Source organism: Melozone crissalis, unplaced genomic scaffold (assembly GCF_028551555.1).
Source record: "Melozone crissalis strain CALT ecotype California unplaced genomic scaffold, PUWL_Pcris_2 ptg000016l_1, whole genome shotgun sequence".
Lineage (NCBI taxonomy): Eukaryota > Metazoa > Chordata > Aves > Passeriformes > Passerellidae > Melozone > Melozone crissalis.
This window is the reverse complement of record NW_026535794.1, coordinates 20,904,727-20,917,701: the sequence shown is the minus strand read 5'-3', so window position 1 is coordinate 20,917,701 and position 12,975 is coordinate 20,904,727. Positions and strand designations below refer to the sequence as shown.

The following is a 12,975-nucleotide window of genomic DNA, read 5'->3' as shown; positions in this document are numbered from 1 at the left end:
ACAATGCTCAGACTATGCCTGGAAGAGCTGTGAGAGATTTAGATGCCCTTTATAACAAGGAAATCTGGAAACTACTTCAGATTAAAGCCAGCCCTTACAGCTATTTACAGAACTCCTTTAGATAATTTATTTGAACTAGTGTGTGCAACCTACCAGGGTAAAAAAAAAAACAAACCAAAGAAAACCACAAAACCTAAACCCTACATGTCTTTTAATAGTTCTGCAGTTAAGAGATTCCTTTGGTAACAGTCCATGTGAATGTCTGCTCTCTCTCTGCTATCTCCTTCTGTGCTGTTAATTATGAAATTTCCTTCCTCTTTCAGAAAACAGGCTTGATACAATTGTATTTGGAAGGTTTGTGAGGAGGGGAAGAAGTCCAGTGTCTTCTTTTCCAGTGGTTGCAAAGAAACTTCAGTCACTCCCCCCAGCAGAGACTGACAGAGAGGTCAGGCCCTGAATCTGTATTGGGCATTAGATGTTTTTCAGATATGGAATTTTTCACACACCCTTGTTACCCATCTTTAAAATCATGTTCTGAACCTTACCAATCCACAAGCAGTGGGGTAAGAAAATGTTTTAAATGCATTTTCCTGCCAACATTCCTCCTTCAGCATGTTTTTCTAAGATATTCAAGTCCAAATGGGTATTTAAATTTGGTAGGGAATTTTAGAAAAATAAAAGGATTTAAAAATCTTGGGAAAAAATGTCACAGAGTCATAGAATACCTTCAGTTGGAAAGAACTCATATGGATCATCAAGGACAATTCCATGTTCATCACAGGACACCCTAACACTAAACTATATGACTAAAGGTATTGCCCAGATGCTCCTTGAAGTGCTTGCCAATGGAAAAATGGTATAGACTTTTTTTTTTTAATAAGAAAGGAAACAGTGATAAAGCAAAGGAAGAAAACAAAGACTAATTATAGAGATAATATAAAGAACAGGCATTTTTCCTGTTATTTTTATAACTGCATACTGCTAACCAGGAAATATGACTCGACTAATTATTTGTTCTTCCACTATCCATTATTTAAACAATGGTCCAAAAATGCATGCTGATTATTTCCAATGATTGCTGAGCTCAGTTAACAAGAAGTGGTTAAAGGGTGGTACAAAAGGTTGATGGGTGTATCTGCAAACCAGCATTCAGATGTAAGGTTTAAAAGGTAAGGCTGAATTTCTGTCTTTAGTATTTAGTTATTGATTTGACCCCATGAGTTCCACACGTCTCCTCAGCAGAAACAGTGGGAATGCAGTGAGATAAAAACTTTGGACCACCTGCTGTCCCAAGGAAGAATGGTTTGCCCCCAGTGAGATGCCATTCTTTCTTGAGGGTAAAATTTGTGCCACGTAGTCTTGTTTTTTAGAAATGTGGCATGTGACAGAATGTTTCCTTATTTAGCACTGGGAGTTTTTACCCAACCGTCCAGCCTGCAAAACCGAGGAAGACTGGCCACTGTCCTCTCCTCAGCAGGACTTTACCACCAGCAACTCTCCCCATCCAGGTTTTGCTGAAGGGAAGGGAAGGAAACAGCATTTCCAATTATGTTCTCTGGACTCTTGCTTGTTCTCTCTCTTGTTGACATTTCTTTGCAGCTGCCGGGTAAGTGCCTCCTGCTTGCTTCCTGTGGAGGTTGCCATGAAAGTGCTTCCACTCCTCTGGCTTTTCTGGGTGGTTGTGGCTCTGTGGTACTGCCAATATGTACATTGTTAGTGTGGGGATGGGGAACCTCTTAATGGCAGGCAAGAGGCAGGGGAACAACCTCACAGGAAAAAAAGTAATGGTTAGAGAAGGAACCAGAGACTAAATCCTTAATGGTTTTATTAAAATATAGTGGCACTATAATTTCAATAACCCCAGAAGATCAGACCTAAGAAAATACATGTTTAAATGCTGTTTTTAAAAAAATTATTTAATTCTTTACTACTGATTTTTGAGCTGTTGGTGTCTGGGTAATGTTTTGCAAAATCAGGCAGGGAAAATCTTCAGGAATGGTGAAATGCAGAAATATTGTTAGGATATTAAGATATTCACAGATGATGGCTGTAAAGGGGGTTTTATTCACTGTTTTGAACAGACTCGTTGAATTTACTGGCATTGATAACGTGGATGGAAAAAATTTTTTAAAATAAAATCAGATTAAGTTTAGGAAAACTCTTGTGGAATTGCTAGCCCCTCAGCTGCACTTCTCTTGCAGGTATTCTGCAAATCTGAATGTTTAAGGTTAAATCCTTTCAGCTTTCTAACTCCTGAGGATTGGCATAGATTGTCTCAGAGTATATGGTATTTTTTTAATCACCACAGTCTCCCTGCAGGCCAGAAGAATTATTTTCAGTGTCCTGGCTATTATAAATTACATTGATTTCAATTTTTTTGCAAGCTTTTTAAAGAAATGTCTTTACTTCTTAAATAGATTTTTAATAATTATGACACCCTTTGCTCAAGACATGTATCACTGGTTATGAATCCCACAAGCTTTGGCAGGAAACACAACCAGATGGGTCACGAAGTACAAGACAAGGGAGCAGAGCAAATTCACAGGCATGGTTCACAACTGCTGCTGATAAACTCATTGCAGGACTGAAGTTAGCTCCCCTGCTTCTACCTTACCTTGCAGCCAGCACTTCAGGCTTGATCAGATAAACTGCCTGGAGAGCTGGGGACCCAATTTCTGGTGCAGGTGCACCTTCTAACTTCCACCAGCCTTTAGACCCTGGCAAGTGCCAGATGCTGCTACTCCCCAGTCTTTGCTACTTTCTCAGACTGACTGGCTTCCCAAAGTCATTCCTAGTTTTATAGTCCATGGCTCATAGTAGGGAATGGCAGATCTTGTAGTCAGCAAGGCTGAGGAGCCCAGAGTGACCCCTGAGAAGCCCAGAAGGGTTCACCCACATTTATATGATGAAAAGGAAAGGTGGATTTGGGGGAGGGGAGGCAAATGGCTCAGCAAAGATTGGCTGTGTGCCCAGCAGGAGACCTGTAAGATCTGGAAGGGTGAGAAAAGTTCATAAAGGCCAGAAGTCCACCAGGCCATGAATCTGAGGATAGGTTGGATGGAACAAGGCAATGGTAATGGCAGTGTGGCTGAGGGAATTCACTGATGTAAAACCATCCAACAAGCTGTGCTCGGCTGCTGCTGCTGCCCACCACTGATCCACAGCACGGTGATGTATAGCCATCACATACATTTTCTATTGTCTACTTTATTTTTAATCAGTAGAATTGATGTTGCTCTGGACCCTGTTGAAGAATAGAATGTTTTTATCTGACATGAATGCAATGACTTCTTGTTCATGTGAATGGGAAGCAGAATAATGTCACATATCCACTACACATATATAGTCTATAATAACTATTTGCTATATGTTGTTTTGTTTTACAGATATTAAAACATTTTTAGTGTATAATAAAGTCAGCAGCCTCTGTCTTGAGGCATCTATTGCACAGTCAGTCAGAACTGCCACTTGCAATCAAGACAACGAATCACAAAAATTCAGGTGGATCACAGATCATCAGCTTATGAGTGTGAAACGTAAACTATGCCTGGGGGTGCCATTGAAGAAGGATGAGACCATGGTCACCCTGTATCCCTGTAATCCAAAAAGTGAGCTCCAGTGGTGGGAATGCAGAAATGAAAGCCTCCTTGCAATCCAAGGAGAAGATTTATTTTTCAGTCCTGGCAATGAAGAGCATGATAACGTTTTGTTAAAGAAGGAACTAAGTGCAAAGAATAAATGGAATATCTATGGGGCCATGGATGTTTTATGTTCCCAAGGATATGAAGGTACAAAAAAATTTATTCTTTCCTCCTTTGCATTAATTACTTTGTGAGTGTTAGAATATTTAAGATCTTTGGCTCTGACTATTCTGACTCCTTCACTGACCACCAGAATTTTAGAAAATCCATGCATTGAGGTACTTAACTTTGAATTTAATGTAATATTTATGTCCAAGCATGTATTATATACACACACTTTTTTAGTCTATGCATTATAGTACATTGGTATTTCGAGTACTGTAAGTATTACATGTACCTTCTATATATTCTATAAACACATATTATTAGTGAATGTGTATATACATACTTACTCTCATACTATGTATAGCATTCTATACTATGTATAAGTATTCTCTAAATTTGGTATTGCTCACCATAATGTGTCACTAAATTATTAACAGAGCACAGAAACACTGATAAGTTTCTTATACAGTCACAGGGATATGAAATTTACATCCCCATGAATAAAGGACAATATGGGTGTGCTGAGTAAGTTCTGATTTAAGCAGAGGAAGCATGGCTTTTTTGATTCAGCAGATGAGGATGCTCATGGAGTAATTACAGTCACTAGTGCAATTACCTTTTCTGATTTGCTGAAGTCTGATTGTTCTGAATGGCTTTCCCACATCTAGAATGAATGCTCTAAAAGCCCCTCACAGGTTATTTGAGCACTGAACTCTTAGCTTTGCATGTGGCAAGCTGCTTCACTGTACGAGGTACTTAGAATAGTCACTGGAATAAAAACACAGAGAGATAGTCTAACATATGTTTACTTTTTCCCCAGGAATCAAGACTTATAAATATTAGCTCCTGCTCTTGCGCATGTTATATAAATCTTAACATTGTTTGAAATAGAAATTATCTTAGGGTAGAGCTCTGGATCCTTATTAAGATTGTAAAAGAGTCTTGGTCAGAAATTTAATTATAGACTCCATCTATGATATATCACTTTACATCAGAATAGCACTGTTCTAAGATATAAGTCAGCAGCTGAAGTCTGAAAAGTGCTGGGGGTTTTTTATGATTATGGGACAGGAGCTATGGAAAGCACATTGAGATGCAATTCTGCCCCAGACCTTACTTTTTCCCTAGTTTACGTACATTGGTTACTTTTCATACTCATGTTATATTTTGTCTCCTCATCAGAGACCTTCACGCTGCTGGGCAACGCTTTTGGGGCGCCGTGTGTTTTCCCTTTCGTGTACCGTCAGCAGTGGTGGGCAGAGTGCACGGCTGCGGGCCGTGCCGACGGCCGGCTCTGGTGCGCCACCACCGCCAACTACGACACAGACCAGCGATACGGCCTCTGCCCCTCCACAGGTGAGGCACCTGCTCCTCCCTGGAGCCCTCAGTGGGCCTTTGGCAAACCTGCACGGGCAGAATATGATTATCTTTATAATAACAACTCATAACTCACAAGGATGTAGTTTAGTATATGATGCGTTGCCGCGGGCTGCAGCTCATGCGAAGAAATGACATGTTGCACAAAGATGTGAAGAGAGTGATTGAAGAGTAAATCAGCATTCAGTTCCCACTTGCTGTGGGGGTGTTGCTGAGCAGCACAATAATTCTGAGCTCCTTACTGCTTCCCAGCCAGGATATGTGCTGTCACTGTTGTACAGCCCTTCTCTGAGGATTCCTGTTTGTGATGGATGTGGGCACAAAAAAGAGGACTGTAGGAAGATTGATGTTGAAGTTAATGTTTCAATTTGCATGACTCTCATGTGAACATATCTTTTTGCTAAAGTGGAACGTGTCCTTTAAACCATGCTTTTAAGCCCTGTTCATATTGTCCCGGAAGCAGCCTTTCCACCCTGTTGATATCTGCCTGGCATTTCTCTGCAATTTCAGTCACTTTCTTTGATTTCTGTGGTCACTTGCCCCTCTATCTCCCTTTATGGCCTGGAGAGCTTTGCAATCATGACATTGAAATCTCCACCTGACACATCTCATCTTTCCTCTGTATTTTTCCCCATGGCTTCTGTTCAGCATCGTCATTTTTTATCAGAATGTCCCTTTACTCCATTTGATTTAAAGTGGACTTTCTGTGTGGCATACATCCCTAGTCAGCTGTGCTTTCCAGGTTCCTTCAAAGATACCTCACACACTGAGCCCTGAAGGTGTGACATAGGGTCATTGAATAATTTCAGAGTTTTTGAAAGGTACTCCCAACTAGTTCTTTTTCTAAAATTCATCTTCATACTGAGTTTTGGGAACCATCAACTACCTGATAAAATTTTGTGTTGTGCTTGATTGTGAATGTTGATATCTTCAACAAATCAATGATGCAAAGGTAATCAGAGGAGGGGCATGGTGCTGCTCAGCACCATTGCTGTGTGATAGGCACATCCAGAGGCTCTTTGAATGGGAATGGGAGTTATCTATGAAATTTTTTGGTGCTAAATTCAGGGCTATAGGTAGTGCTTGCAGCTCTCAGTGGGAGCTGCTGTCCAGAGAGAGAAGGAAATGTTGCACAAATATTTCAAAATGTTCTCCTGGGACTTCTCCCACACAATGTATTGACACTCCATGCAATGTATTTTCCTGTGCAATCACTTTCCTTGTGGTAAATCCTGACTTGTCTCTCTTCATGGAACAGGAGGCAGCTACCTTTACCTGTCAGCTTACTGGCCTTAATTTTGTCCTTCTCCATCTGCTCATAGCATTTTCAGTGGTCTTGAAAGAGCAGCCCAGGTGAAATTTAAGGAGATGAATGAGAACCTGCTACACAGAACAAGAACCTGCAACTCAGTTTTCTGTAGGCAAGTTACTATACCTCTGCTGTTATTATTCTTTCTACAGATCAGGACAGCACATGGACTACAGATCTGTCAACAAATGTTCACTATCAAATAAATTTTGACTCAGCTCTCACATGGCACCAAGCCAGGAAGAGCTGTCAGCAGCAAAACGCAGAATTACTGAGTATCACAGACATTCATGAACAAACATACCTTAAAGGTAAGGCAGTAAAGCAAACCCTGGGTTACATTCAGGATCTGTCCAGGCCATCATAATAGCTAAGGATTATTTAAAATTATTTTGGCCATTGCCTTTGGACCTAAATATGTGTGGCCAAGAAAACAAAATATTTTAGAATTTGCAAGTTCATATCAAAATTGCTGCCAAATTTACATAGAATTCAAAGTATTCCAGCATCCTGCAAGTGTGATAGTTTGACTTCATATTTACAAATGTTACAAATCTTATTTTATAAATATATATATATATATATATATATATATATATATATATATATATATATATTAATGGGGGGAAAAATCCTGAAAAGTAAATTAAAGATTTAGTTTTGATCAAAAAGAAACTTAAAAAAAAAAAAAGAAAAGAAAGAAAAAAGGTTAATCTTTATACTAAAAGAAGGACTTGCTTTATTTCAAATGCCGTTTTGACAGCTCCTTTTTTCATTTGCTTGGCAAACTGAAAAATATCAGTTATTTACAGATATCAAATTGCAGTCTTATGTATCCACATCTAGATGAAGAAATGATATGGAAGAAATATTTATTGTTGGTTTTAAGGATTCATTTACCTTTTAACAAATTTTTGTTATTGTTTTTATTTATACTTTACCAATAATTGTAATTCAATGTACAGAATTTAACCTATTCTGCAGAAACAATTTTGTTTTGGATATACTCTGTGGATATAATCTGCTCATTATGCATTAGTTGAAAGAATAAAGCTGGGAGTTTCTGTTTGTTTGCTTTCTTACAGTATTCAAACTTTGGCATCTTTCAATGTATTCGGTTCAATAGTATGGACAGATATTTACAACTGCTATTCAGGAATACAAGACTTCCTAGAGATGTTGTTATGACCATTGCTAATACAAAAGAGATTTATAAAATAATTCCTCTTATTTTTGTAACTTAGAATTAACAGAAGGTACAGATTCTGCACTGTGGATTGGACTCAACAGACTGGACTTGAGTAGTGGATGGGAGTGGATTGGAGGCAGCCCTTTCCAGTACTTAAACTGGGCTCCAGGTAGATGTGACTTTGTTTGATTTTGTATTTCCAAAGAGAAAAGATACATACTTCAAATACTGCTGTAAACTATATTATCAGATATTTATGCTATGAGATAAGTATTTTAGCTATTATTGCTTTAGCTTTAGAAAAATCTCTTTTTCTATAGCAATATAAGACAGAAACCTTCAACGTATTGCAAAAATATTTTAGCAGTGAAAGCAACACTGCCTGTCCCAAAAATATTCAGTCTTCCATTTCTTGACTAACAAATAAAGTATGAGTTTACCGGTTTGTGTCCTCTTAGCTAACATACACACATTTCATACAGACATTTCCACTACTGGAAACATACCTTAGCTCTTACCAAAGCTGGGAAAGACATGACCTCCATCATTTCATCCAGGAGGGGTCTCTCATGTGCATTTTAGACCTTAGAGCTCTGTTTTTCATTCAGAAAAGTTCATTTTTTTCTCTGTACTTTTCCCAAAGGAAGTCCATCTCCAGAATCTGGAAAGCTCTGTGCAGTTTTGAATCCTGAAACAAAAGCTAAATGGCAAAATTGGGAATGTGATCAGAAACTTGGTTATATTTGTAAGAAAAGGAATTTTACTTTGGTTCCTTCAGGTATGTTGATACATATTGATAATTAAAGTAGAAGCTGTTTTCTGAATCACTAAACATATTGACAAAGATGAACATTTATTAGAAATAGAACTATTTATTGTTTTTCTGGTTTGCTTTTTACAACGATTACAACCTTTTTAGTCTGATCTCCAGTTCCACAACACACAGACTGAAACAGACAAAAGCAAAGAATTTCCAACTAGTCATTCCTGTCTGTGTTTCAGGGGCCAGGCCTCCCCTTTATGTCCACAGACTACTGACTATCAAAAGGGAGAACAACTCTAAAATTATTTTTCAGAAATGGGACATTAGTAAACATAAGCTCAAGAAAAAAAGATGCATAACTTAGTGCAGTTCTAAGTCATTCTCCATGACTTGTGGTCAACCAGCATCCAGATAAGCAAGTTCCGAGTTCACTGCAGAAGTGGTGGAAGATTGAGACAGTGGAAGATCAACACATTGAAGTGAGAAAAGATATTTTAAGTGTATGAAGATTTCCCTGTTGGTGTGACGCTATGTATTTATCTAGCTATAAATTTGTCTTGATGGCTTTTACTCTATCAATATACTCAATCCTTTAAAAATTCATAAACCTTCTATGTTAGCTGCAGATAATGTCTGATTTCTTCTATCTGACAAATAAGTACTAGGTGATACAGAAATTAATAAAATTAAAGAATTACAAAAATAATATATTTGATTACTACATTACAAAATTAATATATTTGTTGTAGACATTTGACTAAACTTAGAATTTGTATTAGATATTACTTTTATTAAAAAGCTTTCCTTTTCCAAGCTAAAAATTGCCTGGTTTAGAGAATCACATTTGTATCTACTGTATTTTGTGTTTATCATCTTCCAATGATGAGAATTTCAAAAGAAAATTCTTAGTTTAAGACTTTTGCACAGATGAGGTGGAAATATTTTCAGTGTCATGTCCCTTGCATGGCAACTGGATCTGTTAAGTCTTGGGATGTGTTCCTAGGTGACCCTGGGCCTGTCACCTGCCCAGCTGGGTGGGTGCCCTATGTGGATCACTGCTATAAGATCTTCAGGGACAGCAAAGGATGGGAAGGAGCTTTGGCCTCTTGTCAGAAGGAAGGGAGTCACTTGGCCAGCATCCAAAGCCCTGAGGAGCACAGCTTCATGGTGTCTCAGCTTGGGTACAGTGAGTATTTCCAGGGGGTCTCTTGCCTTTGCCTGCATGGAAAACAAGACAGCTGAATTGGTAGTTCCTGCTGAATTCTGCATCTTGTCAAAATTATTGTTTTACTTACTGCCAAACTAATTGATGTAGGTCTGGGGGGCGGGGCTTAGGGGCTTTCTATTTTTTTTCATTTTGCTGAAAGAAGCTTAAAACATTCATGCTCCAAGCTACATAAAATCAGTATTCTAAAATTTGACCAGTGCAATGGAACTGAAAAGTAACTATTCAGACTTCTATCCTACCATCGTGGCATATCAGCATTAGGCTGGTTATTCACACCCACTGTTATTGGGAGGAAGAGCAAAATTTTTTCACTCAGTGCAAGAATTTCCTTACAGCCTAATTTTCCAAAGCGTACAGTCCTAATTTTTATATCGATATGAAATTATTAATTTATAAAATTATCATAGAACATGATTCATAAATTTGTGAAAGGACCTGTATGTCCAAAGCCTAATGGTTGGTACTGGGAAAAGGATGGAGTCCCAAAAGAGTTCTTATCTCTGTTTCCATCTTCAGAGCCAACAGACAAGCTGTGGATTGGGCTGAATGACCGTGAGGTTCAAATGTATTTTGAGTGGAGTGATGGGACCCCAGTGACATACACAAAATGGCACCTGGGAGAGCCATCCACTACAAACAACAGGCCAGAAGACTGCGTCCTGATCAAGGGCCAGGTGACATTTCTCAGTACATATTGTGCTTCCATACTGAAAAGAAATACTTAATAAAAGAATAACATGCTCTGCTATTTCAGCAAATGGATAAGGCCAGAAGAGATGCAGGGATTGAATTGAATGAGATTGAGAATGAGATTGAATGTGGCCTTTAAAAACACCAAAAGCATTACTGCATCACTGGTGAAATTTTCTCTTTAAGTACTTCTGAGAGTCATAAATGAAATTATTATTACTAGGGCTACAAACCAGGTCTCTGAAGGTATTTTGAGAACATTACCTCCTTTTCCTCTGGTGGTAATGATGGTATATGGGGATCTCTGATTCTTGTTGGCTTCTCTTTGCTTGCTTCTTTGCCTGCATAACTGCTTGTGCAGGACCCAGCACAACAGATCAGGGAGCAGCTCCATGCACCCTCCTCCCTTCTTATCCCTGCCAGCTGAGGCTATACTGCTATAGACCAGTCCACTGTTTCACAGATTTGGTGAGCAAATTTGGTTTTGATATCATGTAGGAAAATTAGATAAAGAAAAATACTAAATTTAAAAATAAAGGAGAAAGAAAACAAATAATTTTCATTATAAAGAAAGACATTATTTATCCCTTTAGATTATTCATCTTTATCTTCTTTTTATTTCAAACTTTTCCTGACGCAGAATGGCTACTGGGCAGACCATGTATGTGAGAAGAAGGCTGGCTACATTTGTAAAAGAAAAGCTACATCACAAACAGCCGGAGAACAAGAAAGTAGCCTTGCAGATTGCAAAAAAGTAAGTATGGGAGAATGGAACATCAATTTCTCAGATAAAATAGGTACATTGAGAATCCATTTGAATTATTTGAATTATTTGTATTATTTACATGGAAGGGTTTTCTGTTTTATTTATAATTGAGTTTCTCCCTCCCTCTCAGTTACTCTAAATTTTAAAAAAACATTTACAGAAACCTGTAATGGTTTCTGTAGAAACCATTAGAAATTATGGTTCTCCTAATCTGTAACTAGAAATTACAGATTAGGAGAAATCTGTAATTTCACTGCAAAAAGTTTCTCATTCAAAATATTAATGATCATTGTGCTTCATTAATTTTTAAATGTCATATTTCACTTAATACATGATACCCCAATTATTTAAAATTTGTATGAAAACCCTAAAATCATATTACAGGGCTGGAGAAGATATGGGACCTACTGCTATTTTATTGGACATGTTCCAGCAACATTTTCAGAAGCAAACACCACTTGTGAAGGAGAAGAAGGTTACTTAGCCACAGTTGAAAGTAGGTATGATAATGACTTTTTCTTGCTTTTAAGTATCTAAAGATTGTATTCCTAGAAAAGCTAAAGCAACACCAAGCAGCAAAATGTTTAAGTAACGGATGAGGTCTCTAGTTGAATAACAAAAAAGTCTTGCTTGTTTTTGTTATTCATATGGAATCTGAATCCTATGTGGGGTCTTCTGCCCCAGCCTGAGGCAAGGAGTAAGAGAAAAAATTCCATAATCAGATTAGCCTGACAGGATTTGGGCAAACACCTTTGTTTTCACTTGCATCTTGATGATGTCTTTTCCAGGTATGAACAAGCCTATCTGACTAGCCTTGTCGGGCTGAGGCCTGAGAAATATTTCTGGCTTGGTCTCTCTGATGTGCAGGATCCAGGCACTTTCAGCTGGGCCAATGGTGAAGCTGTCTCCTTCACACACTGGGATGCAGGAATGCCTGGTAGGTGCTGTGATCAGGGATGATGGGTGCTCTCTGACAATGTGGCCCCCATTTAGGTTGTGTTGGTATATAGTCCTCTGAATTTTATGTTTTAAACTTTTGGTATATTTTATAAGTACTTGCCCTTTTCATATCCCATATTCTAATTTCAAAGGCAAAATTTCAAACTGCACTTTTATATTAGGACATCTGATATGTTTACCCATTAGATTAACTTTTGGCCCATCTTCATAGGAAGATAAAAGGAGTTACAAATGAGTCCGAAGACTATTCCACACTTGTCCCTCTAGTGAAAAAGTTAGCCTGGGAGAAGTGGTTGAAACAGGGCAACTGGAATATGGATTTAAAGTTAGAATTCCAAACCCAAAGTATCAAAAATCACTGTGCCATTATTATTTTTATGTGTGCTACTAAGAAAACTGCATTAATGGGTTCATACTGTGCAGAAGCACCGAAAACAAGATTTCATTATGCCATGAGGAAATCTGCTTTTTTTGTTCCCCTCAGTGATTATTTGTCTGAAGACTTTCTTGAAAACCTTCAGTGAGGATATAAAATATAAAATAAAACCAATAAAAAATATGAAATACAAAGACTAACAGAACCTTAGCAAATACCATAAGAAGAAATCCTGCCAGGGAGTCTATGCTGTCAGAAAACGATCAGAGCATGAGCAGAGCACACAGAGGTCATGCTAAGGAATCCTCCCTCTCTGGCCATCCAAGGGCCACTCTGGAGTCACACTCACACCACCTGAGCTGGACCAAGGTCCTCCCCAGCTACATCCTCACACTCACACAGCCTGACAAGGTTTCCTCAACAGCTTGAACCCGGGTTTCCCCAGAGTTTTTGGTTGCTAAAATAATTCAATCATGGTGCTATAATAAACTAACAGCTTGAGCTGAGTGCTTCCAAGGAAGGACCATGAGCAGAGGAAACCCTGGGCTGTTTTACAGTCTAAATGCAGCAA

General features: G+C 38.4%; 1 protein-coding gene across 1 annotated transcript in view; it reads left to right on the top strand.

Moving 5' to 3' along the window:
• Window positions 1–1,548: 1,548 nt before the first annotated feature.
• The window catches only part of LOC128935213 (macrophage mannose receptor 1-like), a 32,040-nt gene continuing 20,613 nt past the window's right edge, over window positions 1,549–12,975 (top strand). Inside the window, exons 1-11 of the mRNA XM_054273360.1 lie at window positions 1,549–1,606; window positions 3,387–3,788; window positions 4,929–5,102; window positions 6,585–6,743; window positions 7,677–7,790; window positions 8,265–8,399; window positions 9,388–9,570; window positions 10,129–10,286; window positions 10,943–11,056; window positions 11,453–11,568; window positions 11,857–12,005. Coding sequence (XP_054129335.1) covers window positions 1,549–1,606; window positions 3,387–3,788; window positions 4,929–5,102; window positions 6,585–6,743; window positions 7,677–7,790; window positions 8,265–8,399; window positions 9,388–9,570; window positions 10,129–10,286; window positions 10,943–11,056; window positions 11,453–11,568; window positions 11,857–12,005 — 1,762 coding nt within the window. The remainder of the gene's footprint in view (window positions 1,607–3,386; window positions 3,789–4,928; window positions 5,103–6,584; window positions 6,744–7,676; window positions 7,791–8,264; window positions 8,400–9,387; window positions 9,571–10,128; window positions 10,287–10,942; window positions 11,057–11,452; window positions 11,569–11,856; window positions 12,006–12,975) is intronic.